The sequence below is a fragment of the Diuraphis noxia genome, unplaced genomic scaffold, assembly GCF_037042655.1.
Source record: "Diuraphis noxia isolate RWA-SAM2 unplaced genomic scaffold, SU_Dnox_SAM2 contig0002, whole genome shotgun sequence".
Taxonomy (NCBI): domain Eukaryota; kingdom Metazoa; phylum Arthropoda; class Insecta; order Hemiptera; family Aphididae; genus Diuraphis; species Diuraphis noxia.
The window spans coordinates 26,642,472-26,668,592 of record NW_028301712.1 but is presented as its reverse complement, the minus strand read 5'-3'; the positions used below and the strand labels follow the sequence as shown (position 1 = coordinate 26,668,592).

At 29.8% G+C, this 26,121-nt stretch overlaps 1 protein-coding gene across 4 annotated transcripts in view; it reads left to right on the top strand.

Annotated features, from left to right (window-relative positions):
• LOC107165518 (discoidin domain-containing receptor 2-like) overlaps window positions 1–26,121 on the top strand; it is a 255,393-nt gene that overhangs the window by 189,653 nt on the left and 39,619 nt on the right. For all 4 annotated transcript variants that reach the window (XM_089219518.1, XM_089219519.1, XM_089219516.1 and 1 more), the window contains 2 exons: window positions 6,334–6,565; window positions 8,708–8,855. In XM_089219518.1, coding sequence (XP_089075644.1) covers window positions 6,334–6,565; window positions 8,708–8,855 — 380 coding nt within the window. The remainder of the gene's footprint in view (window positions 1–6,333; window positions 6,566–8,707; window positions 8,856–26,121) is intronic.

Sequence of the window (26,121 nt, the reverse complement as noted above, 5' to 3'; positions counted from 1 at the left end):
TTGTGTACTCGCGTCGTCCCTTTCAATATTAATGTTCATTAAAACTTTGTCGGTCGGTCCACGTCGTGACTACCGCCGCTGCCGCCGAGACGACGGTGACGACTCTACCGGGATGTTGGTTTTAATTAGGAAAACGCCATTAATATTATTATCTCGGCCACGCACCGCGGGACGACCGATACGCTGTGTGAGAGGCCCGAGCCCGAAAGAGTGAACAAAAAAAACACAAAACTGAGCCGTTGTGTACAACACATTTCGCGCGTTCAATAATAATAATGTAAAGCAGAGAGGTCTCCGGCTTAATCCTTTTGACGCGGTCCGCTAATGAGTGATAACGTTTGACATGGTGTCTCGCGCTTCCGTTCGTCATATACGGGACGACGGCAAACACGACCCACTCGTGCGAGTACACGCGTCATAATAATAATATATTATGCCATTGGAACCCTTGGAGCCCTCACCCCCGCTTCCGTATTCGCTGGTAGCAACGCTGGCGTAACTCGGATCTTCAACCGTGTCGTGTTGTTCAAAGGCGTTTGAGACCCGCAGGGTTCGGATAAGTCGACGGCAAAAGCAACAATTATACGGCAACGTCTTTTTGCACGAGATGCACCCGTTTTCGTAAAATATAAATGTCATAAAATCGTATAATATTTTTCGCAACGTATATAGGTGTTATAATTTAGTTGGTATAAAGTTTCATGTCAGTTTGAAATTCACTATATACACGGAGCTTATCTTTGAGTATATATGGTTTAAGTAACTAGTAAAATAGTAAAATTAAAAATAGAATATCGAATAGTTTAGTAACTTTGTCGCTATCATTTGAAATTTATATAACATTGAAAACACTATTTGTAGGTTAAAATTTTATTTTACACTATAATTATTGAAAAACAAAAACAAATGTGACATCAATAATATTTTAATTTTTTTATTCACGACATTTGGGCTCTCTAATTTTAAAATAATTACATTTAGTGATTTAATTTTGGGATCTAGCATTGTTTGGACCCTAGGGACTTGCAGCCACTTTAGTTTGATCCGAAACTGTATAAATTACATGATGCACAGTTCAATAAATTTATAGTTGATTAATTTTAATTCATTTAAGTATGGTTGACAAATGAGACGAAATTTATTTTTCCTTTTACTGTAGGTACACCAAATTTTAATGTAAATATGATTTTTGAAATATATATATATAGATTAGTTTTGGCGGTGAAATATCTAAATACAAATGAACTATGATAAATGATAATATTGATTATTAAATTAATCACAAGGACAAAAAAATTCTTTATATTTCGAGCATACTCCTTGCTTTAATTTAATTATTAAAATTATAATTAATACTTCAAAAATAACATTAGTGTTTATACAATATGCTGCTAAAAGGTTTTTGGTATACATTTAAAGTAATAATTTATGTACACGGTAAAAGTCACTACAACGCATCATGCATGACCTTAATTTTGACGTTGATGATACTATTTGCGTAACGGTCAAAACAGGATCAATGAAAGTAAATTCATAATATGAATAATAAAATAAAAAGCTTTATGTCTGCATATTATTTTAGGTCCTTTTTATAACTTGTACAAAATAATTACACTATTATTATATGATAATAGTATTAAATGACTATACATTTTAATTGAAGAGTTTGTTTCAACGCTGGAGAACAGTGTTGTACATACGTTTTAATTTTAATCATATAAAGGTAGGTATATAGTGGGTATAATGAATCACAAACGTGAGTATAACCGAGACTGACTTTCATCGTATAAATCCCACCCGCGTAATATGTGATTTGAGTATTTTACTTAAAACTGCATCCGACCGAATAACGTATAATAAACTACATATTTATCTTACTATATGGCGTACGCTCAGTATACCTAAGCGATTTCAACGACTTTCGCCATCCACAGTTCGGATACTGTGTGTCAATAATTGTAACAGAAAGCGTATAATATTATTACAGACGCAGACTATATGGTATAACTTTTAACAAAATCATGAAATTCAATCATTAAAATATAAAACGATTTTTATTGCTTGTCGATAATTTGGACCATCCACAACTAAGCCTTTTACAATATTATTGTTTTGACACACGAAAGTCAACAATTATCGTAACGGCCATAATATAAGCGTGCATACTACGACTGTACCATAGCTAATATTTATTTTTTTATAATATGATATGATGTTTATGTTATTATATTTTGTGATAAACAAAAAAATAAACCCCGTCTAATGGTACTAATATCTCTTTTTATCCGTTTATTATAACTGCAGCACAATAACGATAAATCACCGCCGGAAATAAAATATAAAATTAGATCATAAATTGGACAGCGTGCCATTAAGAGCAGTACCGTTGTGTCCAAAAGCAATTAAAGTTTTTATTTGTTTTTTATTTTATTAATTATTTTCGCAGTTTAATTATTGATGGATTTTTTTCTGTCAACCAACGAACAAACTGCAAGTCCAACCAAATAATTAAAGTCATTAATTAGGTTATCGTGAATTATGTGAAATGATTTTTTTATGTATTTTTTATTTTTTATTTTTTTTGTTGGAAAAGACATTTTTATCAAAACGAAACGAAATTAAACAAATTGCACAACTTCTATGTATATACACCGCTGCTCTGTAGTTAGAATGAATTGCTTGTGCTAAGCTTAATATATACACAGGCACCAGAAACTTTTTATTAATACTTCAAATTGTATAATATATAAAGAAAAACAGAAAAAAAATCATAAAATAAATAAAGACAAATGCTTTTACAGTGATTGGAATAAATAGGATGCTGCATGTTGGACACAGAAAAAAAATCATCTTTAATTACTACGGTTGTTCGAAAATTTGTTTAATGATATACAGTTTTTTTCATTTATTTCGATTTCTTTGATTCTCTCTGTCTTATACACACACATACCATACCTAAAGCTACAGTTATATTGTATACAATATAGTGACAACGACTTATATTGAACAACGAACCGTCCATCCGTCTGTCCATTGCTAGCTCCGTTATGGATCTATCAACGTCGTATTGTTCGATAAAAATATAAAATCGAGAAACAATTTACAATAATTAAAATAATATTTTTGTTTTCGAGACAAGACGAAAACTCATAACATTATCCGTGCACAATTAGATTAGGTGTATTCCAGTTTTCCGTTTACTGCGATGGTCCTTTTACATGCTGGCTAAAATATTCACGATAGGTGAGTTGATTCCCGAGACTTAAGTATTATAGTTGATTCCCGGATCATTATTAGGTATGTACGAGTTGATTTGCAGTTCATTAAGAGATAGGTGAATTGATTCCCTATTGTTGTATAATCTAATTAGCTGCAGATACCAATTTATAAAAGCAATGTGATAGACATTATTAACAAATTACTAATTTTTTTTATATTTTTTTACTAAATTACTACATTTTTTGTATTTTTTTACCTATAATTACCTAATTTTTTTAATAAATAATAAGTATAATATAATATAACACAAAAAATAATTAATAAATAAAAATTGAATGAATTTCAAAATATGAAAAAACTAAATTTTTGAGAAATTTGCCAGCCAACCTCCTCGTGGTGTTTCTTGGGTTATGCTAATAGGCTAAATATTTTACTAAATATTGAAAAAAATATATAATGGCCTGGGAATCAACTCGTACGCAGCCAAAATATTTCGTCTTAATAGGGTACATTCTCAGCTTTGTTAACTAAATACATAAAATATTTATATAAAAATGTACAAGATTGATATTATTAGCTTAGCAGCAATACGTAAGTAGTCTCTGAGCCTCCGTCGGTTCAAACTGAACAAAATATATTATGATTTTAAAGTTGGATTTTTACATTATTTTCACAATGTAAAAAATTTAATAATTGTTCATTGTCTTTGCATGGAAGGTTCATATTATACTCTCTTATCACAAAATTGATTAATGTTTTTAGTCAACCGTGATTTTTCAGAAGATCTCTTCTATAAATTGTATACAATATGGTTGGGTTGTGAGAATTTAATTTTACTTTTCTGAAAAATGTTCAATTTTACCGATAACAGTATGACTATAAACGTTCTTCGCTAATCATTTAGCATCAAAATCCTTATTGGTTTACGCGATTATGCAGCAATTTTTGAAGAGTGCGGTCATTGGATTTTCGGTTATCTTGTGTAAAAATCGGCATGAGCATAAGCGTAGTATTGCCTAATCTAACCTATATGGCGAGAAGTAATAATTGACATTCGTTCATAATATTGGGTATATTTTTATCGGTAAACATGTCATCCATAACCGTGGCAGATATCACGGTCGGCGGAGATCCTGTTCTTATAACAGTAAGTCCAGAATTTCACTGGCGAAATTCGGAATTCCTTAGCCACCCATTAGTGATAAATGTACACCCACGCTACGCCGCCGTTTTCGACCAATAATATGATATTATTACTATCATCTAATATTGTATTGTCATCTCGTTATTATTGTTGAACAATGAGTGGTGTATGCATTAATGGTAAATCTATATGTAACGATATTGTGTAGGTATTGTTACTGTATTATATTGTATTATTATGACAGCGGACTCGACGGCGCAGTGTGTTATTTTTCCGCCCGGCCGGCCGATCGGGTGTGCGAATCGCGATTGTAGAAAAATCGCCCGACGCCATCGGATGTTTCGGAAATAGTTGTGCACCGATTATTCCGAGAATCCGCACGCGGTCGTTTGTGCAATTTTCACCGAACTACAAGTACCGAAATTCCTGCATAATGCTGCTGGAATTCCGTGGCGCGACGATCATCGTGTAATAATAATAAATTAACAATAATAATAATAATAACAATGCCATTATATTATTATTATACAATGGCTATAAACCGATATCGGGATTCGTAGCAATAAATGCATACAATTATAACGATATGTCTGAAAAACGAACGCTTTAAAGATGTTTTGCGTAAATGTGGTCCGTTCAATAATCACACCGAGACGAGATCCGCATACGAGATTACGTCATACGACTTACAATCAAAAATAAATGAAATTTTTTTTTATTGATTATAAGCCCGCGGTGACTATTGCGAGAAAATTATGGACATATACAAATCGTTATAAAACAAGAGGTACACTTGGATTATATACTAGTTGAAAGTACAATGAGCTAGTAATGATGTTAAATCGTGTTGAGAAGATTGGTGGTAATGATCAATTTTACTGAGGCGGCAATTGAATTGGGGACATGACATTTATTTTCGCATACTTAGTCAATTATTGCAATGTTTGAAGGTGATGCGGGAACTAGGGAGTAGCTAGAGAAAATCTGCTTACGTGAGAGTGGTCGTTTTAAATATTTAAATGTGTAAAATTATTATAGCACTATGTCGGTTGATAATAAAACTACCGTATTGGTCGTAGCCATTCAATTTGTTCTAAAATATTATATTATGCTCATTCGGATAACACAATTCACTGTGTATGTGTAATGTGTATACATGGATAATAATATTTTAATCCACATATAAAATATATTGCACCTAAAATGTAACAGTTAATCAGTATAAAAATAATTATTATTTAGAATGTTCAAAGACTAACCTATCTAATTTACACATCTTAATAATAAGGTTTTTTTTTAATTGAACTGCATTGTGTTTTTTCCATGAATATGTTCATATTACACAGTTTACAGCAGTAAGTGTGCCTACATTATGTTTGCAATAATTAATTTGCAGATCATCGTTTCTTACAAACCTTATACATTATATACAATTTTAAAAAGGAGTAAAGGATTATTTAGCACAAAATATGTGGATATTCTTGGACGTAATACGCTTCTGAATAACGTATTATATTTAAAAAAAAGAATGTTTATTTTTTCGTTTTAATTTGAATTTAATTGAGAGCAAACGGTGAATTAATGTAGTTATATATTGAATAGAGAAAATCGTGTTGTGATCAATATATGATGCGTTATGTATAACAATGATTAATACAAAAAATCGTTTTCATAGAAAGAAAAAAATATTGATTCCATTTTCAAGTCTGAATTCTAAACATTTAAAATCCTCATTACTGCGGAAATTTCTGTTTTCTATGTAGAAATTCATGCTTGAAACTAATTTTCAATACTGTTTTATCATCACGATTTAATTGGTATAATTTGTTGTAACATTATGCATTATTATTCATTAACGCAACATCAACAAAACGTCGAGCAACATGGCTCAATAATAACATGCTAATATGCTAATATTATAATATTAACAATATTACAATTTACAATGTGCTGTGCGTATTTTGTTTTAGAATTCGCCAAGAGAAGAACGGAGGTGCGTGGTGCCCAAAAGCACAAATAAGCAGTGAAGTTAGAGAATATCTAGAGATTGACCTGGACGAAGACCATTTGGTCACGTGGACAGAGACGCAAGGCCGATGGGGCAACGGCCAGGGACAAGAGTTCACCGAGGCTTTCACCGTCGAGTACTGGAGAAGATCTATTGGCCGATGGGTGGAATACAAAGACTCAAAAGAAAGCAGGGTACGTATATACAATTATACATTTGGGCACTTCACAAATCACAATACAGCGATACCCACTACGCGACTCTTGAACAAATTTCGTGCGGCCCACACTAAAATTGAATTATACATTCTAAAATCCAAAGATCAAGAAAGACGTTTGTGTCATAACTTTGCCTATAATAATACTCTTTCTTAAAAAAAATATCTTGTCTCATTTTATAATTCTCCACTAATTTCAGTAAACAGTTGTACATTTTTATAGTTTTAATTATTATCGTTAAAAATGTATGCATGAAGTACTATCATTTAATAGTTTCTTAAGTCAAGCTAATCAAACCATTTTATTTATCCCTCTATCTGTTGTGCTTATTGTTAAAATATCTTATACAAATCGTACAAATGTAAATAAATATGACAAAAAAAAAAAATGTACGGGGCCCGAAAGTAATTTCCAAAAATCACATTTTCATGTGGTGATTTAAATATTAACTTGAGTTATCTTGGAGAAATGACAATAATGGTCTAGTTTATTCTTTCTTATCACCATCCTAAACAGTGTACATTCCTGAAACATATAAATGTGTGTACTGTTTTAAATAGGGTTAATTCCGTATACACTTTGTGATATTTAAGCAAATATTTACAAGGACAAATAATAGTTGTTTAATTTTGACACTCAGCAAATATATTGTTTAAGATCGTCATTAAAATATACTGTATTTTGATTAAAAATAAAACTTGACCGCCATCATTACAGCGTGTTCGGAATTTCTAAGTATATATAAAAAAATAAAGATAAAAGATAATTATTACTGTTCACCTCGTAAATCGAATCGGTAAAATTATCGTATATACATAATAAATTAACCATCAAATTAGAATTTTAAAATAATTAAAATATTTTTATACAATTTTCAATGTTTGTCTAGCTAATCTATAAAACACAAGCAATACTCATGGTAATTTATAACACATATGTTATACTAGAAATTACGTAAAATAATAATAAAAAACAATTTTATATTAGCAGAATCAAGGTAATAATTTAAACTATTTGAGGTCTTGTTACATTTATTTTTAAATAACAATCGTGTGAATTACTATAATATTGTGTAAATACAATTATTAAAATCGACATGGTAAAGTTTTACAACAAAATAAATTACTGACTGGCAGTTAGAGGTTTCCAATAAAAAGTAAATTCTTGGTTAGATAGGGTTATGTGTTTAAGGAGGATTTACAATGTACAATCGTTTTGGGTTTTGTATTTCGTTTTAAGGCTCAAGAGAAATAACACATTTTTGTTTTCAAGTTTCCACGGCCATAAACTTATACGGCTAGTTTGTAGTACATTTCTAGAAGTTTTCCTTCTGCCCTTCAGTCTACCTTTTGACAGTAGTGTAACTGTCATATTTGCGAATACTCTCAAATTGGTTACTGCGAAGTAAGTTTTAAGCTTCTATTTACTACATCTAAGTTCTGTATTTATATGCAAACATTTATCCCGGAGTTAAATTTCAAACCGTCTTCAAGTTTTTTCTTTAATAATAAAAAAATTAATTTGAAAACTTTGTATTTTACTTTTAAAAAAAAGAAAAAATGGTAAAGCTTTGATTACGTACTTCATTGACATAAAAAATTATTAATATTAAATTAAATTAAATATTTTAATAATCAATGCTACTTAAAAACTATTTTTTTTTTTTTAATGTCTAACTGATTACTGTAATTGTAGTTGTTGACAATTATACAGTTGTTAAAATATGATCAAATTATCTATGAAAAATATTTATTATCAAAACTTTTTTATAAATTTTAAATCCAAAATGAATATAAAATCACAATTTAAATCTCGTACACTAAAATTAAATATATATCAATATTATATTATTCATTTCATTTTTAATGACTAAAATTATTATGTTACACTGCCGCGATGCAAGCTAATGTATAAACTTAACGAAGCTGAAATAATTTCAGATAATAAACTTAAAATGGTAAATATCTATTAACATTCATTAATTAATAATATCGATAACCAAAATTCGTGCACTGATTGATCATTCAAAATATGTTTCTATAGCAGTACACCAATACATATCAATTATTTATTTTAGAAAATTTTGAATTTATATAAATTTTTAAAATGTTATTCTAGGTATTACCAGGCAATGTAAATACTTATTTGTCAGTCAATCAAGAATTGGAACTACCATTCGTGGCGAGTAGAATACGTTTCGTGCCCTTTAGCACACATCCTAGAACCGTGTGCATGCGTGTGGAGATCTATGGGTGTCCGTGGGAACGTAAGTACATTTATTTTCTATTACAAGTATAAAGTATGACGTTAATCCCAAAAGGGTTTAAATATTTGGTGATTATGTCAAAAAGAAGATTGAGTACTCATTACATTAACTTCACCCCCTAAGGGTATTTTATATATGTATACTGCCTGCCGTACGCACCGTGGTTAAGGTTAGGTTTCTCCCAAAACAATATATTAAAAAATAGTTGGGACCCTAACGATATTATTGTTACTATAATAGACACACACACATACACAACATAAATTATACACTATTATGGTTGATTGTTTCAAAATGTATATGTTTCGGAATATATAAATGTTCTTGTACCACGCGTGTGTATAGTTTCACTGCGTCCGTATAAAATCCAAAGGACGTATTGCTGTTATATCCATTACTATTTTTCAGTTAAATGAAAATGCGCGAACATCTTGTTGACTTCGATACATCAATGTCAAGTTATAGAAACGAAATTTTTTGGCGTAATAGTGATAGAAATCTTTTTGGTCTTCTCGTGTTACAATTACATTTAAATATAATTATAATCATAAACAATGTGTGAAGTGGAATTATTAACAGTAAGATTATACGCTAGTTAGCTATACGTATCTACATAAGTACTACGAATAAGTAATAACTCTAAAAATTTGTGAAATTTTATATTCTTATCACATTATAAAAAGCTGTTTATAAATAAAAATCATGGCTGCTCGGTATTATATTATTACATGGCACGTTGTTAGATATTACTATAGCAAACAGACGACCATCCAGGGGCTGTAGTCATCCCCCTTTGGCAATGTAGTATAATATAATTATGTAATTATTTATGCAATAAATAATTTAAACGTCTTAAAATCCAAAATTTTTAAATATTTTTAAATCAAAATTTCAATACTGTTACCTATCAAGTCATATCCATTATGGTATTCATAATTCTTTATGCACTAAATTATTACATTTAAATATACATACAAAGTTTTTTCGAAAAAAATGAGTCCCTCCCCCATTTTTGGGGATCTGGGACTGATAGCGAATGAATACCAACAGGTTATAAAATTCTAAAACGACTCATCAGCATTACCTATACTAACTGGTTATTAATAATCAACACTGTAGATAAAATATAAATCGGTACATTATTATATTTTAAATAATATTATAACATACTCCGTGATATTGTCTTTACCTCGAATCACGTCACGCATTATTATAGTAATAACTTCTACTCCGGGCGTGTAATCCCTTTATATAGTCGCTTCTTGATGATCAATACTCGTATGCTATATATCCGCTACCTACAAGGCTATAACCCTGTTTACAGGTAAGCCATATCTATATAACATAGCATTAACCCATATGACGCACAGCCGTGTTACCTTAACGTAATTTCCTCCTATTGTCCGGAAATGCACGTATTACAAACAATGCTGCTATTATCATCACCGTCATCGCCGTCATCATCAACATCACGGAGTGTTCAATATAATATGTTTGAATTGAAAAGTTTTATAGAGAGCCGTTCTCGATATAGTTCTCTGATCTCAGCTAAGAACTACTACTATGTGTTAAGCACTACATAGCATTATAGTAAAACGTTTGATTCGCTTGTGCGGAGGAAATCGACGACAATACTGATTACGTCAAAGTCTTGATTTTAGCTTGGAGTTGGAGGTCAGCGGAACTATGCGAGAAAATCGAAAAAAGTTCAAATGATATATATATTTTTTTTTTACGAAGTATAGTATTTTCGACGACGTAAAAAAATAATACGAAATTCTACTGCTAGCAGTCGAAAATGCTGCCCGGTGTCGCCGCTGGTTTATTATATACTTTTAACGAGGTAATTTTTTAATGCTTTCGCACAAAATCACGTTCTCCGCATCTTTTCTATAAAGATCGAGCGTGTTTCTCCACCGTGTCACAAATCATATACCTATACCAACTCTTTTTGTTGAGCTAACACCGTTTCTTTATATGGTATATAAAAAGATACTGTGTGCAACTTATATGCAGCATATACACGTATATTAGGGTCTTTACTATATTATACATAATACTTTATACCTGCGGGAGCAACCGTATAGTATCGTATAGTACCGTTATAGTGTTCTTGTCAACGTCTGCGGTGCTGCAGGAAACCAAACGTCGAATGAAGAGTGGAATGGCGTCGTAAGCGGTGTGGCGGTGCTGGCACACATGAACTCGGAGGGAGGGGGTATAAAAGGTTTTGTCAAAGGCCGTCTCCTCATAATACGGAGTATTTGTGACGATATAGTGAATAATATTCGTATAAACGTTTTCACTACATCTGTGCAGCGTACACACCGATTATATATATCATATATATATAGATACATACATAAACACACACACACACACACACACACACACACACACACACACACACACACACACACACACACACACACACACACACACACACACACACACACACACACACACACACACACACACACACACACACACACACACACACACACACACACACACACACACACACACACACACACACACACACACACACACACACACACACACACACACACACACACACACACACACACACACACACACACACACACACACACATACGGGCTTATAATACTCTACGAGATCCACTTGGAAAAGTCGACGTTGTGAGATCCATGACTTTAAATAAGTATTTTTAAACGGGATCAGAATATAAAATTTTAAAAATATATTTGGATATAATATACTCATTATATACACCAACATACTCGTGTTAAAATTATAGTATAGTAGACGTTGTGAGATCCAGTGTGTATTAAGCTTAGTCACTATATCTACACCACCATACGAGATCCTAAATTGTATATTATTTTAAAGTATCAACTTTATGAGATCCATGCAATGTTGCCGTCTTATGAATTCATACTTGTATACGGTACTAGTACCCTGACCTATGTACTGTTTTAACTGTTCTAAGCCGAATCCACGGCCACCGATCGTCGCCGTAACAATAACGTTGAATCGGTTTTCCGTGACCGTATTGACAGAAATATTATTTTCTACTTACCTGTACTGTAATTTGCTCTTATAGCTCAATCTTTGATAACGTCTTTTAGGTTTAATATCGAGATAACAATTTAAAGCAATTTACTACATCATGTAGTAATGCGACGTACGACATATAACTATTTTGACCTTTCGTGATTTTTAGTGTTGGAACATACCTATCTAACACTTCAGTATAAAACTACTTACCTTCAAATTCATTTCTCAGCTAAGATAAATATGATTCTTTATATTAATAAATAAATTAAGAATTTTTATTTTTAATGTATTTAAGCGTTTTCTTGTTTAATTTAATATATTTTATAAGAACTTTAGGTAATATTCAAACGAAAATAAGATAAGATAAAATAATGATATATTAGGGACTTACATATTAATTAATATTGCAATTTATACTTATACATAAAAAGTCATAAAATAAGTTGATTGATATTAGTTAAATAAATGAGTGTAATTGATTTTTTATCTGAGGAGTGAACTGCTGGCTAAAATTACAATTGACAGATTTTTATGTTTATTTTTGTATCATGATAATTTAACAATTAATAATGTATTAATATTATTAATTGTATAATGTATTAAATAATTATATAATTAATAATGTATATCGTTTTATTAACAATATATTCAGTAAAACAAAAAACAAAAAATAGCTTTAAACATAAAAATAAAAATAATATAAAAAACACTTTTTATAATATTTTTGTTTCTCTTTAAAATAATTAGTAAAAAATTAAAAACAATACAAATAGGTATAATTACTGTCGGTTTATTACTTTTCAACTTAAGTTGAACTATTCATGGGTATTTGCAATTTTCGATCATTATTAGTTTTTTTTAAAATTAATATCGATAAAAATTTATTTGTTAGGTAGAAATGCTTGAAAATTTAATACAAGGATCTTAACATATTCTTACAATAGCAGTTGAAAAATAAAAGAAATGCATAGTCAACATTTTTTTTACAAGCATTCAAATTTTAATTTTGACAACATACGTAAAAATCACGAAAATTCGCAAATTATTTTAAGCTAGAAATTCATAAAATATTTTCTTTTTAAATCTAAGATTTGAAAATTATTAATAATCTATAATATATCCTAATATATCCTAGGCAGATAAACTGTCTTCGCTCAGAATCGTTTTTCGTATACAATGATATAATATCATTGGATTAAAATTTAATTCCATCCATTACAATAACCCACTTGTAACCTACTGTACAGCAGAGCAACATCCACGACTTACCCGCTTTTTTTTTTTATTGATCAAAAGACATCGGCGACAATGGCCAGTAGTCGTAAACGTTACATTGATTACATTATTTTTTTTTTTTTTTAGTATCTTAAATATAATATTTTAAATTTAGTTGTACTATTCATATTTTCTTAAAAAAATAATAATTTTTGTAGAGATTATTATGGAACAGGGTAAAATACGTAAATTCGCACATAATATAATTTCTGTACCACTACATATATCAAATCTTAACTTTTTGTTACGATTTATGCTGCGCATATTTTATAGTTTAAGCTGTGTATCGTTATATGTTCCATGTTAGTTTAATTTTCCATGTTACTATGTAGGTAATACAAGTTAAAACAATTAAAAGTTCAATAATGAACAAATACAGTATCAAGTCTCAAGTAGGTAGCGTAATTAGTTATGATTTCTTTTTCTTAGGATAGAGGGATGAGTATAGTTCTAGGAAACAGTATCCTTTTAAACTTAATAAAAAAAATATAGTCGGCTTGTACCATTTGATATATAATACAATGCATATGTTAAAATCTTCTACTAAAAAATATTTCGATACCTAAATAGTAAACGATCAGATAATAAAAATGAAAATATGTATTAAAAAATAAAATAATAATGAGCATAACTAAAAATTCGTAGAACTGATAGAAATAATATCTATATTATCAATTCTAATTGACAAATAATAGTTTATACAGAGAAGCCTTATAAGTAGTAAGTAGTAAATTATCTTCTTCAATAAATATAAAAATGGATTTCTGTCCATCTGTCTTTTATGCATTCCTAAACGGCTGGACCGATTGTGATAACATTTGGTACAGAGATATATTAGACCATTGATTATAAATATTTATGTATTTATAATCAATGATTAGACCTATGGGCAGAAGATACGCTAAGTTAAAAAGTGGTAGGTCCAACGCCTGGAGGTGCTCCAACGGAAATTTTGAAATTTACGATGAACATTTTTGTTTATAGACAACTGCTTTTAGTTACTGTAATCACAATTAGTTGCTATTGGTTTCAATAATAATAATAATTAGTGCAAAAGTAATTATTAGGTAATTAATATCCCTGAATTTGTTATTATTATTTACAGCATAACTAATCGAAATAATACTTCAATTTCAAAGTTTGGGGGTGGTTTCCGAAGGAAAAGTGAATATCCTTGGTGCATTATAGAGGTCAAAAGTAAACATTTTCCAACAGTTATGAAAAAAATCGAGAAATACAAAAAAAAGTGACAGAAAAACGGGAATTTTTACGCAAAACCAGTTTTCGACAAAATCGATTTTGGTTTTTGATGTAACTTTAAAACAAATGACCATAGATACATGAAATTTTCACCTAATGTTTATATAAGTATATTCTATCCACCATGCAATTTTCAAAAAATTTCGACTAAAGTTGAACTATTCATAGGCATTTCAAATTTTCGATCATTATTAGTTTTTTTTAAATTAATATCGATTAAAATTTATTTGTTACGCAGAAAAGCTTGAAAATTTAATACAAGGCTCTTAACATATTGTTACAATAGCAGTTGAAAAATAAAAGAAATTCATAGTCACATTTTTTTTTATAAGCATTCAAAGTTTGAATTTTGACAAAATACGTAAAAATCACGAAAATTCACAAATTATTTTAAGGTAGAAATTCATAAAAAATTTTCTTTTTAAATCTAAGATTTAAAAATTTAATACAAGATTCCTTACAAGTTTTTCAATCTTTATCACAAATAAAAATTCCACCGGAAATTCAAATTAAATTTTTATGAGCATTTGAAATTTAAATTTTTACAACATTGGATTTTCACTTTTAGCGATTTCCTTATTTTGGTGTAACTCTAAAACAAATTACCGCAGATACTTGAAATTTTGACTGAATGTTTATCTAGGCGTTTTATATATTTGATAAAATTTCAAAATATTTAGATTTGTTTTGAACTGTTTACTGACATTTTAATTTTTCAACTTTTTTAGTTTTTTTTTCTATAAATATCGATAAAAATTTATTTGTTTGGTAGAAAAGCTTGAAAATTTAATACAAGGCTTCTAACACATTGTAACAATAGAAGTTAAAAAATATTAAAAATTCGTAGGCACGATTTTTTTTATAAGCATTTAAAGTTCAAATTTTGACTAAATACGTAAAAATTACGGCAATGTTCAAATTATCTTAGATAGAAATTCATAAAAGTTTTTCTTTTTAATTCTAAGATTTGAAAATTTAATACAAGGCTCCTAACATATTTTTACAATAGAAGTTGAAAAATAAAAGAAATACATAGTCACAATTTTTTTTTATAAGCATTCAAAGTTTGAATTTTTACAACATATTATGTAAAAATCACGAAAATTCGCAAATTATTTTAAACTAGAAATTCATAAAGATTTTTCTTTTTAAATCTAAGATTTGAAAATTTTTAATAATCTATAATATATCCTAGACAGATAAACCGTCTTTGCTCAGAATCGTTTTTTGTATACAATGATATAATATCATTGATTCAAATTTAATTCCATCCATTACAGTAACCCACTTGTAACCTACTGTACAGCAGAGCGACATACACGACTTACCCGCTTTTTTGTGTTTATAACTAAGTATTAAAAATACAACACTAAGTTTTCCGTAAGTTTTCTTTCAAGTAGCTATAGAGAAATCTCGAAGCGTCATTATAGGAAAAATTTGAGGTGCGTTTGAATTTTAAATTTTTACGAAATAGCGTAACGATAACGATTTATCCTGAAAAGATTTTAAATATTTAATATTATTCAAAAAGTATAAGTCGTAGATAATTGAAAATTTTACCAGTTATTTAGATTGGAATTTTCTTGACATGATTTAATTTTCGAAATATTTTGACTTTTTTTTAGATATTTATAGACAACTGAAATTTTCAATTTTTCTGAAAATTTTTTTTTGAAGTGTCAATAAAATTTTTTCGGCCTTATCAAAATACTTGAAAATTTAATACGAAATTCCTTATAAGTTATTCTTATAGTGATTAAAAAATTATAAGAATACTAAGGCACAACTTTTTTTTATAAGCGTTTGAAGTTCAAATATTGACAAAAATTCGTCAAAACCATGAATATTTGCAAATTATTTTGTAGTTCAAAATTCAAAAAATTGTTTGTATTTATATCTAAGGTTAAAAAATTCAACACTAAGTTTTCCATAAGTTTTGCTTCAAATAGCTATACAGAAAATTTGAAGCGTCATTATAGGAAAAATGTTTTGAGCGTTTGAGTTTTAAATTTTTATGAAATCGCGTAACAATAACGATTTATCCTCAAATCAGGTTTTCGTATATCTATGATAATATAAGGTATTATGAATTATGATAACTACATGATAACTACACTAATTTATTGATTAACCATGCCTTATGCAAAATGCGTCTTAATTTCAAAATAAAATATTTGTTTCAAAATAGAATAAGTATATGACAATATTTAAATATAATATATCCTACACTGACAAATCATCTCCGTTCAGATTCGCTTTTCGTATACAATGATACCTATCATTGCTTTCAAATTTAACCTACCCTAGTCAGAGGTTCATCCCACCCCCTAATGTACAGCAGAGCGACATCCACTTACCCGCTTTTTTTATTATTTGTTTCCAATCGACGACCAATGAGTTAATTGACACAAATCTACCACAAACGATAACTACAGTAATCGTCAGTGACTCAATGCATGGGCCATATTGGCAGCCAAAAACTATGATTTAAAATGTAAATTCAATCAATATTACCATTTTAAACGAAATTCTAGGCGAAACGACAACATACCAGTCCATCTATATCGTAATGAATCAAGACCGTTATCATCTATAAGTATAAAAACATACTGCTACATAGGTAGCATAATCATACTAATCATAGGTAACGAATTTAACACATAGTTTGAGTAATAGGTAGGATTTTCAACGGGCTACAAAATGCATGGGTTCAGCTAGTACTTATAATATAAATACATAAGTATATTCTACTATGCATAATAACAAGTGTAACTATAGTTTATATTATACAATACATTTGTCAATATATTATAGGTAGGTAGGTATACTATAATATAAATGATAAGTAATAAGTTATAACTTATAACTACTGATAAATGCACAACACAAATTATTGCAAATTACAAGCACAATAATGTATAACTATTATGTCCACTTATAATATTATTGTTATTTTATTTATTATTCTAAAATAATTCCAGAAAAATCATAACAAGTAATGATTATTATTATGTTGCTATTTATACTCGTAACGTAAATAGACACGGCCCGTCACGCGTAGCAAGTTATCGAATGTGCAGTGACAAACATTGCACTCTGACACTGCTGCTCGCAGATCATACATAAAATAATTATCTAAACTATACAAATTATAAAATATATTAAATGGGATCTCGTAAAGTGCATATACTGCACTATGGACACACAGTGCAATGTTGCCGTTCTCATTAAACGTTACGGAGCTCACAACATCTACTACATGAAACGCGAACATAGACAAAATACAATTGTACATAATAAAATATACACGGGAGAACACACAACATTTATAAAAATAGGTCTTTGCGAGATCCTGTTGTTTTTCGCTGGAAATCGTTCAAGGACACATATTATACCAATATATGGTACAAACGTTGCGAGATCCACCCATTCGGATCTCACAACGAAAACGGATCTCGTAACGCTGCTCGTTTTCCATACGTCGGATCTCCTAACGTACTATAAGTACGGCCACACACACACACACACACACACACACACACACACACACACACACACACACACACACACACACACACACACACACACACACACACACACACACACACACACACACACACACACACACACACACACACACACACACACACACACACACACACACACCGACCGTTGACTAATGGAGCCTTTGAACGGACGTTCGCATAATAAGCGACGGTTCCGCCTTCCGTCATCGTCGTCCCGCAGTGCTCTCACGCCACCGCCCCGCGTGACATTCGCCTCACCGCCATTCATTATATTATAATATATATAATATATATGTATGCGAAATATCACCGCTTTAGACCTTTAATACGATTTATACATTTGACATGGGTATACCGTATATACCGCCTTCGTCATCGTTTTCAACCAATTATTTATTTTACTATACATGTGTGTGTGTGTGTGTATTTTTCAAACGATGACCACTATAATGCGCGTGCGCCGTGCACATTGTAGACGAACGCAAAAGCCAAAGCAGAGAATCGCAAAATTAAATCTCGTCAATAAATACCGTATACGTATCTACATAACGATTCATGCAATATTATCGTGACGCTCGTCGTTTGAATTGTAATCATATTTAGGTAATAATATGTACATACATTATTATAAATATATATGTAAATAAAAGTTTTTCCTTCAACGGTTGACGAAAGGGGATAGAGTTGTTTTTCTGCTGAACACAGACTATAGGCATAAAAAAAATAAATATTATCTGTGGTTTCCGAGCCTCAACTGATATATTATATCAATCCCTTGACGTGCAAGTTCAACAAACGATTATAGTGCAAGCAACGTATACAAGTTGAATCCGCAACGGAGCAGTACTTTGTTCGACGATAAAAATGACTTAATTAGCAAATGATATTTATTACGATATCATTATGATTATCGCATTCAATGACTCTTGTATACATATTATTTACGTCCAATAATAAATTCGAAACTTATAAGTTATAACAAGGTATATCATTACCATATTTAAAGACTGTAATTTGAGTGTTAAAGTACTTTAGATTGCACGAAAGTCTGCTTATTACTGACAAAGTTTATCAACTCAAAATAAAAGACAACTGCTTGTTATAAAGTTATTTATACGCTAACACTTTTTTTTTTATTCATCTGATAAAACGAATTGTAGGTACCGCGCGTTGATACTTAAACTCTGAATATTCTTTAACGAGTGAATTATTATGTGTAACTGAAACAAATACGAAATTATAATTGTTCACTCGTTATCATATCATATAACTGCAATAATATATTTTTCTAAAAACAAATGTTAAAAACAAATGTATGAACAATTTACTCTCAAATATTAAACCTAAAAATATTTAACATTTATTGACAGTTTATAAGAAATAATGTTTTTGAACTATACAATGTTAATAATTTAAGAAAAAAATGTAATATTTTGGAACTGGCTATTTGAATTGTTATTGAATTATATTAATCATAGACACATAAAGATACTTGTAAAACATCTTAATCTATTTTGAATATTTATCTATTCAAATTTTAAGATTTATAATGAGGTAGTTATTTAAAAAAAACACACAATTATACATATTATGTGTTAAATATAGTGTTTATATGACGCATAGGTTCTGCAGATGTAATCATTTATTGTATTTTACTATCCTGTTATGTTTATCTATGCTGTTCACAAAAGTTCTATAAAAATACATTAATTTGTTCTTAAAAATTGACTGATTATGAAAGTATACATATAATTTATATATTTGTATAAATCTAATTATATTTACTTACTATAGTATATAAAACTGTCGAGTCTCGATAAAAAAATATTAGTAATTACTAATTAGTAAGCACCATAGGTACTTTTTATGTAAATTAAATTAAAGTTTATAATTTACTAAACGTGTAGGGTTTAATTAGCACATTGTCCTTATTATACTCATAATAAAATTATGGTGTATTGTTAATAATATAAAATAATTACAGCTTTGGGGAACCTTTTTTCTCCCCTAGATTAGCTTTTATTTTACAAACAGACAACAGTGGGTTAATATACCTTATGGGGTCAAATCGCAAATCACTATAGCCTTCATTTGATGTTTCTCAAGGTGCAATATTTTCATTCCTTCTTTTTTCGCTGTTGTTAAATAATCCACCCTCCAAATCGTGTCATATAAAAATACTAAAGTTTGCTGATAATGTTAAGCTGTTGATGAATATTCAATCTATTTTTGATTGCGTTACATTACAGGCAGATGAGAATCAGTTGGTAAGTTGGGTTTAAGCATAATCTTAAAATGTTTCTAATAATTAAAAATATTAACGAATCACCTTCAATCGTATTGCGATTTATTCCAAATTATACTAAGTTCGTTCATCATCTTTACAACAAATGAGTCCACTACCGAAATTTCTGGTTAATCAGTTCTTGAGAACATTTTGTAGATTTTCACAAATTTCAAATAGCTAACCTTATTTCACCCATCCACGAAATATGCTGTTGAAGTCTTTAATATATTGCTTGAGTTTTTACACATAATTTTTCGTGGTTTTTAACCATTTTTAAAGTTTTAATTTTATAGATCACTATAAATTTAACGGGGTTTTCTTCATCAAGCTCGAAATTAAATCCCGAATGTTATTTATTTTGAGTTGTATAAATTATTCACGCTGTGATTTCTATATATATATATATACGGTTATTGTAACTTGTAAGAACTAAACCATATAAATTATAAGGTGTAGACTTGATGAAAAATATTGTTAAGGTTTTAAGTTATTGTTTGAAAGTTTTTATTGTTTTCATTAAATGTTTACTTTTTTTTGTCTTTCTAACTCGTTGTAGCAATAATCTTATTATATTTTAATACAAATTTTAAATTGCTATTACATTGTTATATAATTATTCAAATTAAGAGTTTTTAACGTGCCGACAACGACGTTTTAAGTAATCTTTAGAATTAGAAATAGCGTAATTAGATAAGCTAAAAGGGCGTAAAATTATAAATTTTAAATACGCGTGAAATTGTAATTGCCAGACAAAATTCACCAGTCTTTAATATTACGACGGATGCAGAAGAACGCTTATTTGGTAGTGGCGAGATTCAGCTGGTGACTCACACACAATAACATGACACCTATTGCTTTATCACACAGTTTGGAGATTGAATTCTTTGACGAATGGGGTTATTTTGTGTTGATAATATTAGATCAGTACTCTGATCTACTATAATATTATAAGAAATTAATAAGAAACCATGTGCAAAAAGGATTGTTGCAGTTATTGTTCCGCCAAAGAGAACACCTCTCATTCAACGACGTCACAAAATAAAATATTACTATGACGAAATCGTACGTATTGTATTAATATACTGATATATTCGCGTCAAGAATGTTTAGACCAAAAGTTATCGTGGCCAATCAAAACCGTATAGTGCGTTTAGTGGAGGTATAATAATATTTTAATAGTCCGGTAAATAATATGATAATGCGGTCGATGTCGATTATTCTGTATGTGAATTAGCTCCAGGACCTTTGTCGACAGCAACGGCTTGTCTAGCGCACATGTACGCACATACCCGGAATAAATCAACGGAGGAAAATCTGTCGGGACGTTTGCATTCGCCACCCACGTGTATAATAACAATAATATTATGATAGTATTTTAATATATTGAAATGTATTTATTATTATTACGCGTATAGAAATCGCGTGTTTGAGGGCACAACTACGTTTACGAGTGTGTTCGAGTCGAGAAAAAACTACTGCAACCTTTACATACGCGATAGTCGTTGAACATATTATAGACCTTATATGGTATGCGTGAGGATATAAGGTTCGTGGTTGAAACGTTATCATAATAATAATAATAATAACAATAATATTACGTGACAAGACCTTGGTAGTCGTCTTACATTATAGATTAATATAATAATAACGTAGTCGTCGACCGGACGCGCACATATTCGATACGACTCCGGATACCACAGCAGCAGCCGTCACCGTGTCATTTACAGGCCAAAGAGTTAAGTCACCAGCAACAGTACCCTATAATATTATACATTATACGACTACAATGTTATATATTGTATAAATGTACATTTATATAAACGTAAGTGTGAGCGTGTGTATTCATTACAATATAGACGCACACATATTACGGTACCGGCTAAAGCGGTTATAGGCGTCCAAAGTCACGTATGTGACTGTTTGGCTGTACAGTATAATCAAACGTTGCCCTCTGCCACCACCGCCGACTAATATCGTATATTATTATTATTGTTATCTTTATCATCGCCGTCATCGTCTCGTTGTTGTTGTAATATTCAGACGGAATAAACGTCTCGCGTATATCCGCACACCCAAACCCTGCACACACTAGCACACCCACATACGTGCATCACCAGTGCTACGCGATATTATATTCTCGTATCGAATCATTTATTGTTATTATATTATTATTATTATGATAATGCGCGTCTGTCCTCCACAGTCACGTCGTATACATTATTATTAACTCATCAAAATGTACCGGTTAAAGATCCCCGACAACCTTGACAAAATTTCATCGTCAAGATATTATAATAATACATTTAAGGAATTTCGTCGGGTCCTCGTACGTGGGGCATAAGTATACAAAACTATAAAAGTATGAATGTTATTTTAGAAAACATCGTCGCATTAGAAGATATTATTAGGGTGGATTTTTTTTTTTTTTTGCTATTACTGTAGTACTACTGCCGTATCCGAAATAATATATTATTAGTAAAATAATAGCAGAAACACTATAGCTCATCACAGTGTTTCGAAAGCCGTTCCGTTGACTTTACAATCACGTAGCACGACGGTGAACCAGTGCGATCGTCTGACATGCGAATATGACTTAATTCTGATGTTGCGAGACGAAGCTCCACTGACGCTCACTAAAGACATCAGTTAGTTTTCGTTAAAAATAAAAGTTATAATATTCGAGGGTGGTTTAGTGGATATTTGGTTTCGGGCTCAGACCAAATAGGTGACAGTTCGATTTTTTTTGAAATTTCTATTTCTACTATAGTTTTGGTTATCAATGTTTTATAATTATTTAAAGTTCAAAAACAATTACGTCAACCCATTATTCGAAAAATTATTCATAACTAAATAATCAATAGTTATAATTAAAAAATTTGTTATTCATGATATTATAGTGTCTTAATGGCGTTTTTTGGTTCTTAACACTGTAATATTAAAATTTTTTTTCGTTTTTAATATTTAGATTTCAGTCATTTTCAACAGCCTTACTAGTTATAATATGTTTTTAAACTTTTTTTAAGCACTGGTTTGCTTATTTTTTTATTATTCTTATTTTAATTGTTTCTTATTTTTTGTCTCAACCATTCGCTTGTTATTCGTTAATGTATATTTACTTGTAACTGTTAAGCTATAACAATTTTATATTGGTAGCTTTTATAAAAAAATTAGTATTAAAATCTTATCGGTACTGCCAAAATGATTAAATAAATTAGTTATTTACCAAAAAGTACTGTCTTATATTTGTTGCAACATCCATACAATAATGATATGATGGTACAATATTATTAACTATTGTATATTGACTATATTGTATATATATTATATATAAATAAAATAAGAAATTCAAATAATAATAATAATAACGACAATATATTTTTTCAGTCAACTTCCCGTCAAAATCAACACATCGAGGTTTAGATTTTTTATTACGTACATCCTATGTTGGTGGGAGTAGGTGTTTGGTGACTTAAAAATTTATTTGCTTCTTACCACCAAAAACATTGTACTTGCTTACAATTTTTAAATCGTAAAATAAGTAGCTATTTAAAGGAAAATCCAATGCCACATTATTTATTATTTTTAGGTTGAATACTTAAAAGTAAAAACATACATATAATTCAGGACAAAAAAAGTTCTAACCGAGTGAAAAACAAATACATATTAACAACCATAAGGTTTTTTCCGTAGAACTTTTTTGGTTCTTTACTGAAATGTTTTACACTATCGTAATTTTCTGTGAAGTCTTGCTTGGAAAAAATAAATTTTAAAACTCGACACAGACGAATTCTGTTTATCTTTTTGTTTAAAAAACATTAAAAATTATTATTCTTTATAACATAATATACGTGTAATATTATATTACTACAGTTTTAAGTTTTAAAGTAACTGTAGCTCTTCAAAAAATGTGATTATTTTGAGAAATAATTATATGGCACTTTTTGGTTCTAATCACTTAGCCTACGAATTCTTGTCACTGCACGATGTTTTGTAATATTATCATTATTAATATCGAGCACGTTCCCGAGGTCCATAGGTATACAGGTCATAATATATTATAATAAATATTGCATTATACTACATCTGCACTCGGAATGACACTGAAAGTTGAAATTATTACTGTCAATAATAGCAATTTTGTTTACGACCCGAGTGGGGTCGTGAAAACTATATCATATATGTAGTGCATGCAGCGTAATAATATATTTATCTAAAACGGATTATCAAAGACCAAAGTCACGTATTCACTAAACTTTCACTGGTCACATTACTTTTCGATGTTCGTTCCGAGAAGTTAGTTCTTGTTAGCGGATTGCCCGTCCATAAACTTAACTGAAACTAACCGTTTTTATATACGCGCGGTCGTAAACGTACGATACAAACCCAATAGTTTTGATGAGAAAAACGATCAATTATTCAATGACGGTTCGATACCAAGATGGTACTTCGAATAACTACACGACCGAGGAGTGTATTATAGGCAGGTACACCTCATCGGTACAACATTATATTATATAATTATTTACATCCTAATCTACCGTATGGTAGTACAGCACAATAATTATATTACTGCAGTAATCGATCAACTGTATTTTATTTTTTATATATACATTTGAAATTGGCGCTTCATTTATAATACATTTTTGTTGTGATCGTTTGACTCAGCTCATTCACTGAAAGACAGATTCAACAAAGAATATCGCAAAACTATATTAAATAAAAACAATCCTGATATTATAAGATCCGATTATTTGTCTGAAAAACCCATTTTTCAATGAGTGCTATCTCTCTTATTATATTACACGAGAATAGCGTGTTATTATAATGTACCTTGCACTGTTTTATTGCGCTATATTTTAAAAATTTGTCGAGAATATTGATTTTATTTTTACTTAGTAGGTACCTATAGTTCATTTAATATTCGATATGGTTTCACAGTAAACCTATTGAATAATTAATAACGTACTATATGTGAACAATAGACGGTTGACCGGTTTATTTTTATGATTTACCACTTCTAAGAGCTATCTTTTTAATTAACTAAAAAACAATTTGTTTTTTTTTATTTTTTTTATCTCATTTTTAAATATTAAAATGTGAAATTATTATCAATAAATATATCTGATTTTTTTTTTATATATAATTTATACGAATATAAGAGTTAAGCAATAACAAAATAATATGATACCAAACTATTCAATTTTAAGGTTATCACTAATTTCAATTTGCTTTGTTAGATATCAAAAGGTACCAACTTCAAATAATCCTAATGATATGAAATACTTAATTTCAAGATATTTAACTATATTCTTGTTCCGTTAGGCGTGTACCACATCTACCGACCGTCTCACTACTAAACGTTCTCGAAAACGTAATATCAAAACGAGTATTTAACTATTAATTTAAGTTTCGTCTCGAATAGAAAATATATAATGTAAGCTGTATATACATACACACGTTTGATTCGCATTTACAATAACAGTTGTTTGGTGTAAAGTTTGCAGCGCATACTTCTCACGTTTAATGAGCGCTCGCGTACAAATATTTAACCAACTGTACGATTCAAATTCTGTAGTACAAAGCCACAAAGGTCACCAAATATAATCAAAATTTAAGGCGTAAACACAATTAACATGCTATATCGAGTAAAAGTAAGGCTACACAGACGAGCTCAGGCGTGGGTCTAATAATACAACTTGGGATTATTACATAAAAATAAGTTAAAACATGTTGTATTTTATAATATACATTTTTCGTTTTTTTTATTAGTTTTTAAGTTATTATTATTCATCGTAATCAAAAGTTTTATAAGCCATACATATAAGAAGTAGAATATTATGAAAATTGAATAGGTATATCATGTAACATGTATTAGAAT